At 30.4% G+C, this 22320-nt stretch overlaps 1 protein-coding gene across 1 annotated transcript; it reads right to left on the bottom strand.

The window, feature by feature from the left end:
• Window positions 1-1694: 1694 nt before the first annotated feature.
• Window positions 1695-21944, bottom strand: LOC129975442 (uncharacterized). The gene is made up of 5 exons (XM_056088505.1): window positions 21902-21944; window positions 20420-20474; window positions 13587-13792; window positions 9202-9337; window positions 1695-1771 (listed from the first exon to the last, which is right to left on the bottom strand). Exons 1-5 carry the CDS (start codon window positions 21905-21907, stop codon window positions 1695-1697), a joined length of 480 nt encoding a protein of 159 aa, XP_055944480.1. The 5' UTR covers window positions 21908-21944.
• Between the last annotated feature and the right edge of the window lie 376 nt (window positions 21945-22320).

Genomic DNA, 22320 nt, shown 5'->3' on the forward strand with positions numbered 1-22320 from the left:
CGTATTAAATTTAATCCAAACCATTCAATAAAATAAACAAATTTGTAAAAAATATTATTGAAAATGTCTTCAAATGTTCCTATTTTTCAAATAAAAAATTAATTCCTGACTTTTTTGCTTGTGTCATTGATTTTTGACCCATTAAGTAACTTGTCAGCTAAAAACGCTTTATTGTACTTTTTTTTTCTAAAAATATTATTATCATTTTATATTTTAACGTGATAATATTGCTTGATAAATAAATGGACAGAAAGACAGATATTCTTTTTTAAATTTGTGATATGAAAATTGTTATACAACAATAAGATTACTGATACAATTTCAGCTGATGAAAATATGACAGACAAATCAAATCTAAAACGTTATCATAATATGATGTTTCGGATTAGAGATTACTTGATACATTTTTCTTTTTTTTAAATATGGAATTTGGCACAATATTTCCATTAAAATTACTCTTAGTTATTTGTGTTATAATGTTATTAAAAATGTCTTTAAATGTTCCTATTTTTCGAATAAAAAATTAATTCCTGTCCTTTTTCCTGTGTCATTGATTTCTAACCCATTAACTTTGTCAGCTAAAAAAGCTTTATTGTATGTTTTTTTTTTCTAAAAATATTGTTATCATTTTATATTTTAACGTGATAATATTGCTTGACAAATAAATGGACAGAAAGACGAGATATTCTTTTTAAACTCTGTGATATAAAAATTGTTATACACCGATATGATGACTGATACAATTTCAGCTGATGAAAATATGACAGGCAAATCAAATTTAAAACATTAGCATAATATGAGGTTTCGGATTAGAGATTACTTGATACATTTTTCTTTTTTAAATATGGAATTTGGCACAACATTTCCATTAAAATTACTCTTAGTTATTTATGTTAATAAATGGCAAAATTAAAACTTCAGAATAAGGAAATTTATGTGTCCAAAATTAATCACTACTGTGCAATCATTAAAGAATCAGTTTTCTATCAAAGTAAACGAAGTATTATTTTGTTATCGAAAACATCCATGTTGGAATGCTTGTCTTATAATGCTATAAAGTAATTTGCTCTCTTTTAATAAAAAGATGAAATTGTTTATTAAATTTTTTACAATTACCATAAAGAGCTAGTCCCAATTTGCCCAGTCATCTGGAGTAATATAAAAGATCGTCACGACAGTATTGATACGGAAATAGAGAGTGAAGTCCTAAGGGTCATCATTAGCACGGTATAAGCCCTTTCGCAGAAAGGGACCCGTCATTGTAATAGGGGTAACTTGACCTGAAATTATTCCTATGCTCTTTGTGGAGAAATAAGATTCTTCTAACTCTCATAGTATGAAATGACAACGTGTTTCCAGCTCAAAAAGAAAATTCTGATAGACAGAATAATTCAATACTATTAACTTTCTTCTTGTAAATAAATCTTTTTCTTTCTTCCGCTCGCTTTATAGTATGTGTTAAGTGACAAACAGATATAGACACTTTTGTTTCTCATGCACATATAAACCTGTTTGATACTCAACATATAATATAAAACGAGCGGAAAAAAAGAAAGATTTGTTTATAAGATATATTTACAATAAGTTAGCAATGTCGAATTCTGTCTATCAGAATATTCTTTTTGGGCGGGAAATTGGTAATGTCATTCGTCGTGTTATCATTTCCTTCTATAAAAGTTCAGAAAATTTTATTTCTAAACATCTCTAGAAGCAACAAGAACCACCTTGTTTATCGGTGACTTCTCATCCATGTACTCGTAGCGGAGAAATTCTATGCAAAAAGATATAACTTTAAGAATTTGAACAATTTACTTTAATTGAAAAATTGTTACAAGAAGAGAAGTCAGAAGAACATATGAGTAGCCATGACAAATAATTCCTCCATTCTTCATTTCTGGAAATAAACAAAAAGAGATATATAATTAGAATGACTTCATACAAAATAGAGATTGTTGTGCTATTTTTGATGACAAAAGAATACGGAATCAGAAATATTTCTAATAATAATCATGCTAAAATAAAGACGAAAAAATCTTTTTTTAATGTTTATATAATTGAATCTGAGAGGTAGTATTTTCCTATTCAAAATTTATCATTTTTGTTTCAAGTTATTTGTCACTTCGTTAGTACCTGTCTCTACTATTTATTAATAAAGGAAGAATGTGGAATGAACCACCTCACGTAGAACTACTACATTTGGCACACATATACTTTGGAGGGTACGATTGTATATCGCTAAGCGATTTTTTAAAATTCTAATCAAATTTTAATTGATTAGAAATGGAGGAGATTTTGGCGTTTTTTCCGAGATAACTCATGAAAATATTATTGCAGGAAGATGATTTTTGCATTATTTAAAAATTTAAAATGTTAGGATACTACATAATTTAAGTGTCATTGAGTTTTTCTGAAATTTTAATGTTTTAAAAATATCCTTTTTTTTTGCGTAATTTTTCACAGTAGATTGACTTATTGCAATGGAATTTAAACAATTTTCACAATTTCATCAAATATTTCATTGCGAGATTCCCCACCCCCCATTATTGAAAGCTAAAGAAGAAAGTGTCTATTAATTACCTGTGCAGCTTACATGCAGAATCAGAAAGTGAAATTACATTATTTTAAAAGACAGTGTGTATTTTGAAACAGCTTACACAGAAATTTAATTTTTAATAACATTTTAGTATTATGGGACTCGGCTCCAATAGGAAAGTACATACGTACAATAAATTGAACAGATATAATTCTAGAACAATAATACGCCTTTAATATATGTCATAAATTGATGCCTAAATTTGATTTTGCTGTTGTTGTTGTTGTGATGATGAATATCAAGCTAAATGCAAGCGATTTAATTGAAATAAACATAGCCAACATTCTCAGTGAGCCAGTTAGTCGTCTAAGGCAACTAATTCATAATAAAATGAATTCAGTAATTTGTTTTATTAGATTAGTATTCCAATCAGAAGCTATAATATCACTATTAAAGGGGCAGATGACCCCGAAAACAGATTCACTGTGCACCAAGTACATACATACATGATGGATATTCGGTAAATTCGATGAAATTGAAAGTTGGATATGGATTAGATAATGCCTTGATAGTCTGAAATCTCAATGATTCTACGAGTGCCATTTTGACGGCTCAGACTATTACTCGTACTCGGGGACTGATGAACCCCCCTCCCTTTTATTTTTATCACAGAGTAAAAGAAAAGAATGTCGCGTTAGCACGAGGGTTGAATCGTTAATTTCAAAAGACTGCTCTTGAGTCGACTTTTTTGTTCGATTTCATCATAATAAACTCTGGATTTTATTTTTTCTTAATTTTTTTTTCTGTTTGCTAATTTTTTTCGTGTCAAAGAATAAATTTATTGTGTGGGTTTTAAACGTGTAATTTGGTTTCCCCCATGACATTACAATAATGAAAAAACTCTTTCCGTAATACAATGAAAAAAGTGCGAAAATGAATAGAATCTCTAGAGAAACATCGCAAATGTTTTATATTTGACATATATATATCTATATTTTATTTTTTAAATTTGTTCTTAATTGCATAGCAGCTATAACTTGTGTACAGAAAAACAGTATTTACTATCGTCGCAACGCACTTGAATATAAGTTACACTTTCTAAATTTTTATGCGACCTCTCTAGACAAATTTAATAGGGAAGAAAGCTTTCATTTTGAATGCAACAACAAATTACAAAAAAAACCCCACATACTCGTATCTTCGAAATTGAATGGGTAATACTTAATTGAAAATTGGAGGCCATATACTAAAATAGAAATAAAATTTATTACATATTATAAAAAGATACAATATATAATTATATTTATATTAAAACATATAAGCCTATTCGGAGCACCGTCACATACTCTTACAGGTTTTTTTTAATGCTCAGACTATCATTTTTAAATAAATACATTCAGGTAATTTATTGTCAAATTTAAAATAATTTTTCAAAACGACATTCTAACGAATTAACTGAGGTGATTTATTTTCTTTCATGTAATTGTAATTTGACCGTTTCAAATATTTATGTTATAATGTTTATTTAAAGCTGCATAATGAAATGCAGATGACTTCTTTATCAATTCACTTATTTACTCTCAGAATTACTTCTTTCAAGTACAACAAACTTTTCTTGTACATATCAAAATAAATGTTGGAAATCATTTATCAGTGTTTAGTTTCATATAGTCAAATTCAGAAGACAGCAAAACTGGTTGTGTATTATGGTATTTTTAACAAATGACGAGCTATTTTAATTAGCAATAATTTATCCTGTGTGAAATAAAAACAATACAGTCAATTTTAAGGAATTTGGACGGCGATATCCGAATTTGTCTGAAATTTACCTCACATTTGTTAATAAAATGATAAGATGATTAAGAACAATTGGTTCACTTCATTCTTGACCTGGCCCTGAGAAAAATCGATTGTATATAGAAGACGAAGAAACTGACATTATTACATATTTTTCTGTTAACCCCTAGTCAAGGGACAATTATACGTATATTGTATAATAAATATTGAAATGTAATTATTAATTTTTAAACGACAATGTGTTAGAATTACATGAATTTTCTGATAATTTTATTAATTACAATTTTAATTGGAAGTGAAATCCTTATTAATTGTAAATATTAGTATTACGATGAGGCACAACTGGGAGAAAATAAAACCTACATAATAATGTTAACGAGATTTGCAGATTTTCAATTTGTCTTCTGAGATATGTATATAATTTTTATTATTTTACATCATTTTCAGATACAATTTTTGACTAGAAAGTTTCAAATTACTTTTTACACAAGATGCTAAATTCGAAACATATTCCAAGTTCTAAATGCATGTTCTATGTTATTGCCTGTTTACATTTTTATTGTACCAGAAATTAAAAACAATCACAAGATCTTTCTAAAATATATTTTATAAAATGTTTGTCTATTTGTATGCATGGTTATTTTTTTATTAAGTACTCCAAACGCAAGACTACTTAAAATATTACTGAGGGCCGCAAGCGTCTGGATGCTCGCATAGGTAGACCACTTCTTATTTCCATTTATTAACGTTAATAAACGGAATATTGGAACGGAAATGCCGTTAATAACGGTAATAAACGTTATTAACGGCATTTGGGACTTTTTTCGGCATATGTTATTGCATTTTCGATCCAAAAATTTCCAATATCAATTTATATATGGCCCTTATTTTCACCCACGAAACAACGTTTTAAATTATGTGAAAAATGGCATAAGTCATTTTTTTTTTCTGTATCATAATTCGTTTGGTTCTAAAGATCCAGTTAATGCCCGTTTTTCTAATGATCTTGATGGGCGAGAAGGGAAACTTTCTAATTGACCAAATTTCTCTAGAGGGATCGCATAAATATTTTAAAAGTGTAAGTTTGTAAAATGAACGGCAAAATTTTTTTATTGACGTAGTTTTATTTTGTATCTTATTTTAAACTATTTTGCAGTTTACAATGTCCACATAACTCTAATGGGTAAAGAATAAAATTGCGTTTCAATCTTTTTGGGACACCCTGTATATAGTATATATTGTTTTGAATCGATATACATGTGTGTGCGTGTGTTGTTTCGAGTTGTGTCTCATATTTTAAAATTCATTGACTTATAATAAAACACGGATAGCTTCAAGTAGCTCAAATTAAAAAAAAAATAAAAATGTCTGCAATCTATTTCCATTTTAAGAAATAACAACTGGATTAAATCTTTTTGGAACTGAAGCTGTCTTGGTAATTCTAATATAAAACAAAAGGGCGATCTTTATTTTTCAACGATAATTAAAAATAATAGCATAAATTCTGAGATATATACTAGGAATCAAGAGAGGTTACATACAATTGCTGTGATTTCAAGTGATAAATGAGATACAAAAATTCATTACTGCACAGTGAATAATTAAAAATTACAGCACTATTGTTAAGCCCCTAACGATTAAAAGAGTATCCAATAAATCCTTGAAAACTTCTTATCAATCAAATCAAGGATGATTTCCTTACTTTTTAGACGAAGGAAATTTATTCTCAGTTTAATAAATAATGTCTATCGCACTGACAAAAACAGATCTTTTCATAAAGTCGACAGAATAGCAATCAAAATGCCAGACGAAAGCATGATGATCCATCATCTTTACATTCGCAGCAACGTTCCCAAATTCAGGAGAGAAAAAAATATGTTAAATCATTATCTAAAGAATCTTGATTGATTGATTAAGCGACCCCCCCCCTCTTCTTTTTCAGACAAATTATACCAAAAAATTATATGTATTTTCTAGAATAAATTCTGAAAGGAGATGTGTTAATCTGTGCCGAAAAGAAAAATTTAAAAGAGATTCAAATTTCTAGTCTGAAACATCCTATCACGATAATGCTTTAACCTCGATTCGTCTTCCTTCACTCTATTTCTAAAATTCGTTCTTAATAATAATGCAGCCATAACGCGCAAACAAAAAGTGCATTTAATTCTGTGTTTGTATAAACACAGTTACTAAAGCAACAACATTTGATGTTATAAAATTTACTTAAAAATATTTTGAAAAAATTATTCAATTAATTAAATTTTAGGGAAATGAAATTGATGTTTCACAGGAGCTATATTAATTATTTGGATTTTAAAATTTTGCAAAAGTGTTTTTCATCCTATAACATAAAAAAAGTTAACTTTTGAATAACGAAATACGTTACACTTTTGTATTTTTCTTTCGGTACTTTTCCTTAATCTTTTGGTTCATTTTTAATTAAAAATCTAATTAAAAGCAATTCTTTCTTAGACTACAATAGTATACAATATTTTATGGTATCCAACAATATTCGCGATATTGCATAATATTGTACAATATGGTATTATATTGTATAATACTGATCAATATAGTGCAATTACGTATAACGCATTGAGCTTCCTGAGCAAAAATCTATTACCCATGAAATTTTAGCGAGTTTGAATAAACGAAGGATAGAACCTGGGAACTTGTGGTTAGCAGTCCAGTAACTAAACCATTATACCAAAACGATCGTTCGGGTAGAAGAGTTGTTAACTGCCTTATATACTATTCACCACAGTACTCTCCCTCCAGTGAGTCGGAGGTGAGACGAACGATATGGTTGTTGAGTGGTGATGTATTGAGTTATTAGCTGTTGTCTAAATGAGCAGGTACCCAGTTGAATAGCGCCAAGTGTTATGGCTAGCGTGAGTGTGGGTGCTGATGCGCCAAGTGTATCTGACGGCTTTTGGGTTGCTGCATCACATGAGTCTGACGACTTTGGTTGCGGGTAGATGGCGCCACAACAGCTGTACGAAGGTTGAAGGTTCATCGTCCGAGGTCACCAATTTAGCGAGTTGGGATAAGCGAAGGATAGAAACGGGACCTTGTGGTTAGCAGTCCAGTAACTAAACCATATTACAAAACGATCGTTCGGGCAGAAAAGTTGTTAACTGGCTTATATGATTTTCACCACAAAATAATTACAAGCCAAATTTAGTAGCCCTGTTTTAAAACAGTTTGCCTTGTAGAAATATTTAGGACATTTCTTTTTAAATCATATATGTCGCCATTCACTAATAATGTGTCAGTATATATATATATAAATATTACTATATTAAGGTAAACTTGCAAGATAGCTTGAATGATTGATTTCTTCATTCGGGAATGTCGTACCTCACACATTAAACATATTATCATCTACTATAAACATCTTCAAATTGCAATGATTGTTGAACTATCTAAGCATGAACTATCTAGCAACATCCCCTAAGTACTTAGATGATACCGATAGTTAATTACATGTGGAAGCTGAGAGCATCTGCTGAAACTTCAAATTGGAACATTCTTATTGTTCTTTTCTCAGTTTTTTTCAGAATGTCTTTAAATACTCTGCATACTATGACGTAGAGATGGAGAGAAATGGGAGTACATATGCCCCGATTGCCACTTTTAGGAGATAAATTGGATACAAAACAGTAAGCTGGTCATTCGTGATCATTTTGCACCATCTCAATGAAATGATGGCACTCAATCACTTCTCGCAAACTCTCTTCGTTTTACTATGAGTGCATTTCTAAGATGCCCCGGAAGACTGTTCTAAGACCCCGACTACACTCCAAGCCTCTGCCTATCCCCCTTTTCCCGATCTTTAAAAGGCGTTTAATCCACATGGCGCAATAAAAATGAACTTGCAAAATATTAGCATGGATTGGATATCCAACCTTTCATTCCACACCATTTCATTTCAATGCTGATCGGTTTTCCGTATTGGCGATAGATTTTCAAGTGTTACACTATATTGGTATACTGAGCAGTGATCATAAATTTCGGCTTTGATATTTTTGTGTTACATTTTAAAACCAAATCTGATGAGAGGGCAAAAGAATCAAATTATGTCCATGGCATTATTTAAATTTGTTAATTATATTAATTGGAAGCCTTAAAGCAGAGCATGATGTTCGGAACACGAGAATCTTGAGAATCTTTACTTTATCTGCGCCAAATGTACATCACGTAAAACCTTGCTTTCCATGGCTTATGACTTAAATTCGGTTGAGATTGCTCTTGTTCACCTGTATTTTCTTCGGAATCCAATCAGAAACCTGTATGTTTATCTGTCCCTTCGCTGACCTCTGATGCCCGAGGGTTTACCACCACTTCATTGGAAATTAGCACAACCCTGCGTTCAAGAGCCACAACAACGAATCTATGCATACTCACAACGGGAAATATGGTGCATCTAGGTTAAATCTAATCCATCAAGAACTATAGGAACAAAGCTTCAGAAGGTTGTTGCTTGTTATGTCCAATAGAATCAAATGATCTTGCGATAAATTAGTTCGGAAATTTAAAAAGCTTCGTATTATTCTTAATATCTCGAAAATTATTTCTATCCTGAAATGGTCTTCGAGCAGCTTAAAAGCGGTAAGGTAATCTAATTGAATTAAAATAAGCATAATTACTCTGCTTGAAGGATTTATTGATACTGTCGAGCATTACAAGTAAAGGGGGAAATAATGGACTCGAAATAGATAGAATTGCAAGTCATTTTAAACGGAAAATCTTTTGGAGATGTCAAATTAGTTGGAAGATATATTAAAAATGTTTTTCAACAAAAATAATGTGAAAGAATATAACATTACTTTCATATATCAAAGATTATTTAGGAAAAAGATTATATAGCTTACCTCCTACAATCATGTATGCTTCCGCAGTAACCGTATGGAAGCTGGGAGCATCAGCTAAAACTTCACATCGGAACATTCCAGTCGCCCATACCTCGATATCTTTCAAAACGACAGATGTATTGTTTGCACGACGCATCTGAAAAACGTAAAGCAAACAGGGAAAGATTCTAAATGGAAAGTTTAATATATATTTTTTTACTGAGACATTATCTAAGACAGGTAATTTTTTAGAATTTCATTATAATCAAAATTATGGATCAAAATGTGCTTTTTACTCTCTCGCATACAAATTTTAAAAAGAGAAAGTACTGCTATCGTTAAAAAATTCGCTCAACAGATTTTGAAGAATTTTTACTTTTCAGACCGCTTCGAGTTCAAAAAATACACTTTGGGAATTACGTCTGTCTGTTGGTCAGTTTGTAAAACTATATCTCAAAAACGCTTAGATAAAATAAAAATTGGTTATATGGTTTTTACACCAAATTTTGAAAGAAAACAATTCACGGAAAGTTTATGTACCAAAGTGGAAGTCAACAAAAAATTAATTTAAAAACCTAAATATGTAGACAATATTATGCATTTGTAATGTTATTTCCCAACACAGTAAGTTCCATTGCAAGGAAGATAGTTCTTGAGATACAGATAGTTCGTGAGGATGCTGAACGGACGCCGACTCCTTTAATCCCCGCCTTGGCGCCAAATTTAACGACTATTTAGCGACTTTGGTGACAAAATGGAATATTCCAGTACCAACAGGAATTTTGGTGGTAAGACCATTAGAATGCGAATTACATCGACCATTCAAAAAGTTTCTGTGCCTTGCTTCAGAATTTATAAACAGCCGAAAGACCGAGCTCGAGTCAATCAGATCAGCAGCAAACAGTCAGTTTAGCTCAAGTGAATAGTTGTACAAGTTCCCTCTTTCAGAGCTTCGTACTGTTTATTATTGTTTTGCTATTTGCATTCTCTTGTTTTCTGCAAGAATTGTTATTGTGTAAACTTCGGCTTAATTTTGTTGCCTGTGTATTCATGTCTTCCTGTTAAACAAATCCTCGTTATTTTTTATTAAACCAGCCGGACTGTTTCACCGTACATTCATTACACCAAACTCGTTGATTTTGGACTTTGTGAAATTCTTCTGTAACAATAGATAAAATTTGATGCGTAATTTAAGTATTTAAAGTAAAAATTGATATCAAATTTTGAATAAAGACAACAACTCTATAATCTATGTGCTATCAATAAATTCTGGTTTCATGACAAAAAAAAAAAATAAGTTTTTATTTTTTTTTCTGTGCGAATACTGCTTTCCACCTTCATTCATTTTCGATTCTTAATTTTTACAGATTTCTTGGCATTCCATTATATTTTCTATGCATCTGAGCTTTATAAAAAGAACTCCTTCATCTCAACTTCAGTTTTAAATAAGAAATTTTATCACACAATTTATGTGTTTAAAACATGTATTCCATAGAAAGTGCGATCAGACAGTTTACATGTATAGAGTGTCCACTAAAGTCCTTAATTCCTATGTTAACTTGAAAATGGCGAATTAGTTTCTAGGTATAGTACCGTGACTTTGTGCTATTTAGTGAAAACATTTATAGCACCACCTGACTCTAAACACTAGAGTCTGCTTTCCTGTCTCCCAAACAATACAAGATATTGGGAAAAATTCAAATACAAATTGAGAATCTTCGATTTAGAAAAATTATGTAAAACTCGCATTAGGTATCGATGTTTCCAGCACTCTTACGCCGTAAAAGCGTTAGAAATAAAATAGAACAGTTAGCTACTAATAAATCCTTTAATTTCAATATTCAAAATGCTCTACATTATCAGGTTAATATTTATTGTTTAAAAGGTGATTTTTTGTGCAATGGTCTCGAATTGTTATATTCCCTGATTTGCAAAATCGTGATCTAACAGATACACATTTTACACATTTAGTTTCTAACATTATTGAACTCAAAATGTGCCTTCGTACTAAATCGAAAACGCTCTGCAATTTTGCAACTGACTTTTATCCCTTTTCGAGATAGGAATTCGAGTTCCATTGTTTGCCATCAGATGAAGTTACAACCGATCTCATTGTGAACGCATGGTCACTTCATTATAACTTGACACCAAGTTTGTGGCAATTGTCGTCTGTTGGTCATAATGTCACTAAATCGTGCAGCAAGATAGAAATAGGATTTAGAGTGGCGTTCAGTATTGTAGTATTCAGAGTTCTTTCGGTTGTCTTATAAAGAACAAAATAATTACAATATGGTTGAAGAAAATGTTTGGAGGAAACGATAGGTAGAAATGATGTAGTATTATAAGTTCCAATTCCAATGAAGTATAGAGTTTCTATATCTAGTTATTATTTTTTTATTTAGTTGTTTTGATGATATCATGGAGATGTTGGTTGTTAAGAATAAAGACTTTGTTTGTTATCTTCAAGTGTCATTGTTTTAACTATTCAGTTACTGAGTTATTCTGTATTTTAAGAAAAAGCAATATTCTCTCCATTCGCAAGTTAATTTGAGGTAGAAGCACTTTAGTGGATACAATGTATAAGTTACATTTATGCGGAATAAGCCTGATTTACATTATGCATAATATAAATTCACCCCGAGTTAATACTCACTATAATTAAGAATCATGCTGTAGAGTAAAGATTCTCAGTCCATTCTCTAATTTCGTAGTATATTATAATACTTTTAATGGCACTTTTTTTTATCCAAATTTAAAAGAATGAACATAATATATATAAAATAGCATTCTTTAAGGTATATACATTTCTTATTTCTGCTATTATTACACAGCCTCTAAATTTATTTTAATTCGTACTTCTGATGATCAAATACTTTGTGGTAAGATGAGGAAATTTATGGAATAAGACACGCTGAGGTCTTCTTTGATTTATGGGTTTTATTATTGTAACACGGATATTATGGCATAGGGATTCCGTTTTTGATCCCAATTAATATTGTTATATCAGCATTTAGTATCGTTAATAAACTTCATCCAAGATACTGGAACATCAGATTCTTTTATTCCCTAAAATTGATATGGAACTAGGCAATTTCTATGGCACTACTTTTGCTAGGCAACTACTTTTCTTAGGAACTAGGCAACTACTTTTGCTAGGCAAACTTCTCTAATCCAAAATGCTGGAACATCAGATTCTTTTAATCTCTAAAATTGATATGGAACTAGGCAATTTTTCTTGAGTGACAAAATAATGCTCATAGTTGTAAGAAAAGAATTTTAATAAAACTAATATTTACTAGAGATGCATAATCCAGGATTTTTTGAATAACAAATAATATTGCTATTGTTATTTTTATTTTTATATATGCGTTCAAAATATCTGTTATTTCAATCATATTATAAATTCAAAATTATTACTTAATATTAAATATAAAATTTATTAATTGTAATTAATACTTAATTTACTAATTTAAGTAACGTGTGATTGAATTAATTTATCTGTTTCAGCTTACTTCTTAAATTTTATTTTTTTCTCAAAACTATTTATTTAATTTATTTATTAGAGTGAACCATTTTCTGGAAAAGGTGAGTTAAAAATATATGCAATTTCTTTAAAATATTTACTTTTGTACTATATTCTACCAATAGATGGCGCCAGCAGTAAACAGAATACATGTAATCAAAGTCAATCATGTCACGAGCAATTAAAAATGATCTGTATGGAATAGTGCATCATCAAATACGAATATCGGTCACTCCCGTAAAGTGGAGCGGTGACTTCGCACTTTCCAGTGAAGCCTCGCACTTTCCGGTGAAATCACCGCTCCGATAAATTTCAGCTTCCATTGGACAGATCGTATCGATTGTTACTTTCCAGTGAAGTCACCGCTCCGGCAAATTTCAGTGATATCGTATCGATTGTTACTTTCTATCGTGATCCAAAACCTGTAATCGAAATATCACCAGTAAGATCGTATCAAGGATTTGAATCACACCCCTCTTTGAAAAGTATTGATCACTTGTTTTTGTGACCTTTTGATATTGGTTACGTAATAACCGCTCTTAAAATATTTGCCATCCCTAATATTTACAGGGGGAAAAGTTCGAAAAAAATTTCCTTAAATTATCGTTTGCGTTTTTTCTAGAAATTGTTCCGTTGAATTGCTCAGATCAAATTGCGTACGCGACAAATATTAAATTTTGACAAGAAAATGATTTATGTTGTTTCTTATTTTAATAATGCAGTTTTATCTAAAATATTCAGAAGCCACTTTCATTTATGCAAACAGTATTTTTGAATATTTTAAAGCTCATAGCTGTTAATTTTATAAACGTCATTTGAAGTAATTAGCTATAATCCATGCAAATTAGGCGATTAATTCAAAATAGATCTGCAAGAAACTTACATCCACTTTGATTCCACGAACTGGAAAAAACATTGCTTTTGGATCCTCTTCCGGAGAATATCTGTAGAATTCTTCGCCATCATGGAACCATTTGACAGCATACAAAGCTTCTCCTTCCAGATCGAAATCGCAAGTCAGCACGACGTCGTGGCCAGAGGGATAAATGTACGGGATTTTTAGGTATCTCATACGAAGGCCCAGAGCAACTGAGAGGATATAAAAAGCACTACATTTTAGTGGTTTATTTATCAAAATAATGGTTCGTATTAGCAATAAATTGTACTTTTTTTTGTAACTTATTTATTTGCATTTCGTTACACTACTTCACATGAAATGGTTCGTTCCATTGAAATAAATACATGTAAGCTATCAAAAAATGTTTTCTAGAATTGTTTAACGATTAAATGGACATAGAATTTGACCATTCGGTTAAAAAAAATAAAATTCTCAGCTCTTTTTAACAATCAGGTTTCGAAGATATATCGTCCCTCTTATACATTCATTATTAAGTTAATCTCTCGCTCTATATATAAGATAACAGGTTTGTGTGCATATGTTTGCATGTGTGTGTCCATTGCTATATGCAACAGACATTTTGGCATATAGTAGAAGAATTTTAAAATTTGTTTTGTTTTAAATGTGTTTAACGTTAAATGGTAAATAATGGCATTGTGTTTTTGCGCATTTTTCCAATTTTTCACATATATTCTCACTGGAGAGTTATAATTTTTAAATCATTGTAAATTAAAAAATGTTTTTTAAAAAAGAATTTTTTTAAAGAAACATAATTAGGATTCGCTTTATAACATTCCTCATTAAAAATTTTTTTTCAAATTTCCTGAAAATACTCTTTTTCTTCAAACATTTAAAAAGTTTTACCTTTCTTTATACTTGTCGCAATGGACAAAATTGCATTTTATAATGATAACTGAAACATTATTATCAGTTTCTGTAATTTTTTTATATATATATTTATATATTTTATTTTGAATCGTTTTAGGACTACGAGATGTATTTTTGGCAACGTTTTATGCATTCAGCAAGTTTTTTAGTTAAACTAATCAAATCATATAAACAGCCATCGTTTAATTACTGATTTATTGTCATCTGCTCCTTCACCTCCACATATAAGTTCTAACTTATGTCTCAAAAAAAAAAAAAAAAGTGCTGTCCTAAACAAATCGTCAGTTACAAAAAGAATGTAAATCAAAACATTAAAAAAAGTGGAATAAAACTGAAGGAATTTAATAGATACTGAAAAGAAGATTGGTTAAAGATAGTGAGGAACTATCCAAGAGAGAAAATTCAGGCTGTAAAGAAATGGTAGAGAAATGCAGAACGAAAACAGCAAGTAACTGCAGAAGAGCTAGATAGCAAATTTATCGAAAATTCTGAAACAGAAATTGATTTAGGATAGTAAGTAGCTGAGCAACAATATATTCAAAATGATTATATGTACCTGTAAAAAGCATTTGTCGATTTATAACCCCAGTCGAGTATATCGCTCTAGGGTACAAAATAAAAATTCGAATACATTCATTATACAGTATGAACCTAAGAATGAAGTGAAAACCAATAGTTCAGCTCCTACAATTACGGTTGTAGTGACAAATTAATCAATTTTTTTCTCACCCCCCCCCCCCCGCACGCTGAAATATGATTCTCAAAGTATAAAACTCAAAATAGAATTGAAACGATGTTTTTCGCTTAAAAAATGGCAATACTTATTAGAGACGAAGAAAAATGCAAAAACGACTTGTAAATAATAAGCGGTATTAAAGTAAATATCTTTGTTTTTCTCAAATTTTTGAAGTGCTTGATGTCATTTTCCATGCTGCATACTACTGCAGCATATACTGAGATAAGAAGAATTTGTTGAATCACGCATTGGATAGAATCATTCAAATCGGGCAAAGTTTCCAGGCTTGATACGTACTTTTTAAATTTCTGGCCTAATCCAGCCGAACTGAACTTTTTCTTGAAAAATATATATAACAGTAATTTTATTAGTTTAAATTGTTGAGTTGACTATCCAAAATAGGTCTGAAAGTTTGATGGGTATGTTACCTAATAAAAGGTGTTGTAGGGCAGTAAGTTGAGAAATTTGCTTTTCATGCTCTATTTATCTGAAGCTAAATTAATAGCTTATAAAGCTTCAAAAGCTATTCATCTGAGTGGAAAAGTTTAAATTAGAAAGATGTAAGTACTAAAAGGACTTATAAAATGATCTGTCAAGCATTATGATAAGATAATAGATTAGGAGTTAATTTTAAAAACGCACACACACAAATTTAGTTTCATTTGAGGGAATCGAAATTTTCGGAATTTCGAGAAAGTACAGTTTGAAAAATTTCATTTTACATAGAAAAAAAATAATTGGCACAAATTACCGATAGATATCTGCAATTTCTTTAAATGCCTCTAAGTAATTTTCTATTAATCAGAATTCACATATTGAAATAAAAATCTTATTCTAAAATTGTTATTCTGTAATTTTAAATAGTATAACGGTCTCTTTAAAAATGATATAAAGTAAATTTGAAAGAGAAAATGTTAATTTATGGCAATAGATTCATGAAAACCAATAAATAGTAATGTTTGCGACTGAAACGGTAATCGAAAAATGAAATCTTACAAATTGAAATAATTGAGACAAAAATCTTTATTCCAAATTTCATTTTCTTCTCCTTTTTGAAAATCGGCATTACGATAGGATTTGTAATCGTAAAATAACGCTTTTAGAATATGAGGGTTTTTTTTTTTTTTTTTTTTAATCGTCTGGTGAATTCTGAGTGACAAAAAAAGTACTTGTAGGCATTATTTAATCGACGATTCTATTTTTCTTAATAATTTTCATTAAAAAAAAAATGTGGACATCGATCTGAAATTTTTATCAGCTATTCCCTTCTCCATATCTTTGAAAATTTCGTTCTAATCCAAAAGAAATAAAAAATATTTTTCCAAACTTGCATTTTTTTTAAATTTTTCTGATCTAATTAAGCTATTATAGAGTTTTAAAACTCACTTTATAGGATTTTTTTTTAATACCTACAAATTTGTATTTTAAGTTTTCCTTTTCAGCTTATAGCTCTTATTTAAAAGTGTAAAGCAGTTATCTCAATTTCCAGCTCCACTTCTTACACAGTAACATGTCATGATACAAACTCAGAAGTATTAACATATCATGATACAAACTCAGAAGTATGTTTCGAATAACCAAATCAACTCAGCTTCAACCAATAAAATTGCTGTTACATATTTTGTTTTCCTCTTTTTATTTCATGGCGATTCGACAGGAATAACAGTTATAAATCCATTAAAGCGGTATCATGTGACATTAACAGTCATGGAAACATGAGACGGTAAGAGGTAATTTTGTCTTCAAAAACAGAATGATAGTTTATTATGTAAATATATTATTAAACTTTTTACAAAATATCCTACATTTTATGAAATATCCTTTATTTTGACAGAACATTTCGCTGTTAAAAATCGGAAACGATGTGATTGATCAACTTTGATTCATTACAAGCAATCGTTATTAAACACTGCGTCGAACTTGGCCATTAATATCTTCAAAAAAGTCAAAAAAAAGTCATGAATATGTTTATTGTTCAGCAATACACGGTCATTTTTGTTTAGTGTAACAGAAATGCCCTACATCAAGGGAATTTGAATCTACATAGCTTTCACAATTCTTTGAATTAACTTTGCCAGTCAACGAGAAATGTGACTTGTATATTCATAGAATGCGTAAAGGCCATTCTTATCAGTGTTATATTGGAGAAATTTATTAGCGAAGTCCAACTATAGTAATCACCATCCGGTTTTAGCATCTGAGTTTACTGAAACCAATACGGAAACATGTCGAGAACTGAGCGTAGAATTTTGCAAGTCATAAAATTCGGCATCCCAGCATGCGTGAAACTCCATATGCGTTTGCAACATGATCTCAGCCTAGAACCTGATACATTTTTGCGCAATCTCACCAGGAATGAAAGGTAGTACAGGATGATATCAATCAAATCTGCATCCAATATTTTCAACTTTTCGTATAAAATTCCGTATAGCTTTGCATGGAATTTCTTCTATGATGCACTTACTATATCACTGCGTTATTTTGTCTATTCAAATAATCATTTCACGGAGTTGCTTGACTGTAAGAAGCATGTTGCTCAGGTCAAAAGGCAAGAAACGAAATGCGACATTCCAATCACAGTGTCTTTATCTTCGCATACGAAGATGACTCAGCCATGATGGATTTCTACATCAGAACTGAAAACCAAACCTACGTTTGGTTTAGGAGGGAATCCGGCAGACTAAGTAAATTCAGAACAGAAGGCACGATGTGGATTGTGACATCAATGGACAAGCAGTTCGTATTCTTATTTAAGCTAAGGTTCTTTTTCACTTTTTTTAGCATCCACGAAGCGTCGACATATTTAGTGATAAAAATATCGCTCTTACATCTTTGATTTATTATTATTATTATTATGAGGATAATATTTCTATGAAAAAGTAGGTATTATATTTAGAAATTTCGAAAAAATTGTTACTGTAATTTTAATTGTGAGAGCTGGAAATATTGTTTTTCAGATAATTTTTGAGCTCATATCATATAATACATGAATCAAAATTTTATTTCGTTTTTTAGACGATAAAGATCGCAAATATGTTTATTAGTACCCTGCATGAGTGTCAGGGTGAAAAATAAACTCACTGACAGAAAGTCTTGAGCCAGGAATACTACTTAATGTAACGGGGATACTTTTAATTATAATTTTAATAATAATTTTAATTATAATTCTTCTCTTGTTTTTAAATTTTAACTCATTTTGATTGTAGGGTCGATGTCAAGTATTTATATATGAACAAGTTTTAAAGAAAACCATTTGGCAAATATTGCAGTAATGGGACTGCTTCGAGAACATCTGAATTTTACAAAATTCTATATAATAGCAAGATTTAGAAGATTGAATTTAATATGAAGGGATACAAAGGATGCTTCTATTTGTTGAGTAAAATTAATGACACATTTGTAAAGAAAAAAACGCAGAGCATATGGAAGGATTTGGATTCCAAGTAGCGTAAGATTATCAGTTCGTATACCATTAGGATGGTTCATAAGTTTCTTTCATACCACGGAATGACTTTAACTGCTTATGCCTTAAGAAAAAATGCAAACTTGTCTATTAACCATTTTTGCTACCAGTTTCAGTCATCTTAGAGCTCTTTTAAAATATATTTTATTGGTGACACAATCTCTTTTAAATCTTTTTCCTACATTATTCAAGATGGGATTCCCATTCGCCACAGGAAGCATTTCCAGCATATTATATTTCTTTTCTTAAAAAAGGTAAGATGGAAATGATACTGCAGATAAGATTTATATACTTTACGAGGGGGGTGCTATACTATTACGACAATTCAGAATTTTTTGAGATTTAGAGCTGGTAATTTTGATTTAAAGGATGAAGATTGCAGCGCCCCCCCCCCCCCCAGAAACGACGGATATGGATCTTATCATGCCGAAGATCGGTAAAAATCAAGGATATAAAGTACACGACACGATATAATTTACTAGAGAAAAACCAAAACCAAATCATTTAGTTTCCACGCCGTAGTTAGTCTGATTGCAGCTCTAATGCCTCTAAACTAAGAATTTTACTTTCTTCTCCAATTAATCAGTCAGTTGAGTGTACAGTCAGTTTTCATAAACGACTTGTACCCTTTTTTCGCTGAATATCGTACTCTTGCAGTGAAAAAGTAAGTAAAGAGCAACAAACTTTCAAAATGGGAAGGCAAGCAAATTAGACAAAAAAGAAAATAAAAATTCAACTTTAACAAATAATATCAGGTGGGTGCTACAGCTCTGTAGCCCTTATGGACGATCTTCCATTGTATCAGATTAAGTTTTGCTTTGTTTGCTGTCATTTATTTCAAAATAATTAATAGCAGATTCTAGTGTTGAAATCCAGTTTAATATGCGCTTCACTTCGCCAAGGATGCTAACAATGCCAAATCACAAAAAGTAGAAGGTATCCAACTCAGCAAACAAAAACATTAATAATTGAACCAGCAAAATAGTTACCAGAGGAACCATTTCCAATGTCTTATAGTTTACCATATTGCGACAAACTCAGGGGACATATTAAAGTGGATTTCAACGGATTCTTTGATTTTTAAAAATCGGATTTCTAACTTTGGAGAAAAAAAATGGCAAGACTGAAGTATACGATACCGAATTTTGGCCATTATCAACCAAATCATGCAAAGCATTAAAAACTGGCCAAAAGACTAGCTTCACTACAAAACCATACTTAATATATTGGTGAATGGTTACCATATTTGGCTATTATTGCCATAGAAAATTTTTAGTTTGATAACGGTAGAATGTAATTCAGAATCTAGCCAAAATGGCAAAACGGGCAACTAAAATTAGATGGCGGGAGTATTGATAAATCTGAGTCTGATAACAAGATAGATTGATGAGATATAAAGTGAAAGATATTAAATAATTTCAGAACAGTTCTTGAAACTTTAGTTTAAAAATTACCGTATTAATTCTATGTTTATGTTTCAGGAATGGTTTGAAATTATTATAGTAAGCTATGATTGTGTAGTGCACACATATATTAACAGCTCTTTGTTTTGAAAGATATTACTACAAGTGGCCTTTAACATTAAAAAGAATTAAACACCCAATTATAATAAGTGCGTTCCTATTCAAAAAGTTTTTTAACTTTCAAAATGGATATTTTTATATAGCTGTGCTAATGATGGAATTAAAAAATTAATTAAAGGAGTTATTTTTTTAAGTAAATTAAACTTACCATTCGTAAACACAAGCTGCAGAAAACATATATTCACATACCACATTACAATTCTCTGCAAAAGAAAAAATGCATAGTAAAAAATTTGTAGCCATATTTCTGCAGAATGCACAGGTTGCCAAATACCAGAATGCATACTCACTTTCAATCAATTTCAAAGCTTATATTATTTAGAGGATCTTTATTTTAAAAAATGAAATAATTTCTTTGAGCATCAATTTTCAAGGAAACAAAGCATTTGGAAACTTGAAGTTTTGGTCAGAAAATGACGCTTCAAAATATAAAACTTCTACTGCAATTGTAAACTAATTTATCTACAGGTAGCTTACTACTTTGCGTCTCGAATTTATAATCTAATAGTTTATGAAATATGACCAGTAGCGTTGGGAGTATTACTGGTGGTCGGTACATATTTTAATATTCTTTTTTTCTCACATTCGTAAACAGTAGCATTATTATTTAGGCCCTTTACGATATTCCCCTTTAAAAAGTAACAAATATACTAATGTTTTGTTTTAATTACACCGCCAAAGATTGGAGCTCGAAACATTAGTAACTTATCAACTCTGCACGAATAAGGTGTCTGGAAGAAAAGAATAGATTTCAGAAGAAAGGAAAAAATTATTAAGCTGAATCATCATTCTGACTAAATTTATACGCACAAATAAGAAATACTGTTTGACAGCCGCATTCTATTATTTTGTTCACTATCAAAATCTGGTAGGAAAATAAGACATCGCATATACGAATTCTAAGAAAAGGACAAATATGGCATAGTATTTTGGAAATCATTATAAAAACAGCGTTTAAAAGAAGAAATATTTTTTATTCTTTTTCTCGTTGAATATTCTGTTAGATTCTTAAAAAAAAGTATTAAATTAAATAGTTTTACAGAAAATAACATGAATTAGTTTCTAAAAGAAAAATTCGCTTTTTACTGAAATTGATAAGTCCGAAAATTGAACTACCTTTTGGAATTTCGCCATTTCTTTACATTTCAACATAATTTTTTTTAGTTTAATATAATTTTAAATAGTGTATTGTTGTTTTCAATAAGTTAACTCAATGTATTATCTAAATTATTTATTTATTTATTAATATTTGTTCTTTTTTTTTGACACTGAAAAAAAAACTATAAGGCATTAATCTGCTAGATTTCATATCTAATCAGATTTATTGATTAGAAAAACCAAGCGAGCATTTTTAAAAAACGTATCATAATCCCAAAACCATATTATAGTATTTTTTTTATATATAAAATGTATTTTTATTCAAAGATGGCTTTGCTAAATTTTTCATTACTTACAACTGAAATATTGGCTAAAAATAAAATGTTATCCTTTGTGTTCTTTTTCCTATACTTTAATTCCTATAATCGATTTTCTTTAAATGCTTTCTTTAAATCATTATTTAAAGTATTTAGATATCTAAATATAATTCTTTATCATATTTTTTTCATGGCATAGTATAAATTTCACTTACCTCCATGAAATCCCAGCGGTTGCAATCAAAAGTATGTCCTCTCTTCAACTGGCGCTTGAAAAAGTGTCGCGCCGAAGGCTTTCGTGTTCAAAACAATATTCTCGACAAAATCACTCAATTTGTAAGGGAGTAAATCATTGGTCATGAAAAATAAAGTAAGATATGAGTTAGAGGGTGTGGCATGTCCCCTCGCAAAAAGAACGCCCCCTTTTTCCATTAAACTATCACAAGATTGGATCAAAATTCTGCTCTGGACACGAAAATTAAGTATTAGAGGGCCCGGATGGAAATGACAACCGAAGGAATGATTTGATTCGAAAAGTAAGAGGAAAAATGGCGTGAGTCAAATCTTCCGGGAATTGATCATGTTAGAGCTGAGATATTCTTTCTTGTTGATTGAGTAAAGTATTCGGAATAAG

The sequence above is a fragment of the Argiope bruennichi genome, chromosome 7, assembly GCF_947563725.1.
Source record: "Argiope bruennichi chromosome 7, qqArgBrue1.1, whole genome shotgun sequence".
Classification (NCBI taxonomy): domain Eukaryota; kingdom Metazoa; phylum Arthropoda; class Arachnida; order Araneae; family Araneidae; genus Argiope; species Argiope bruennichi.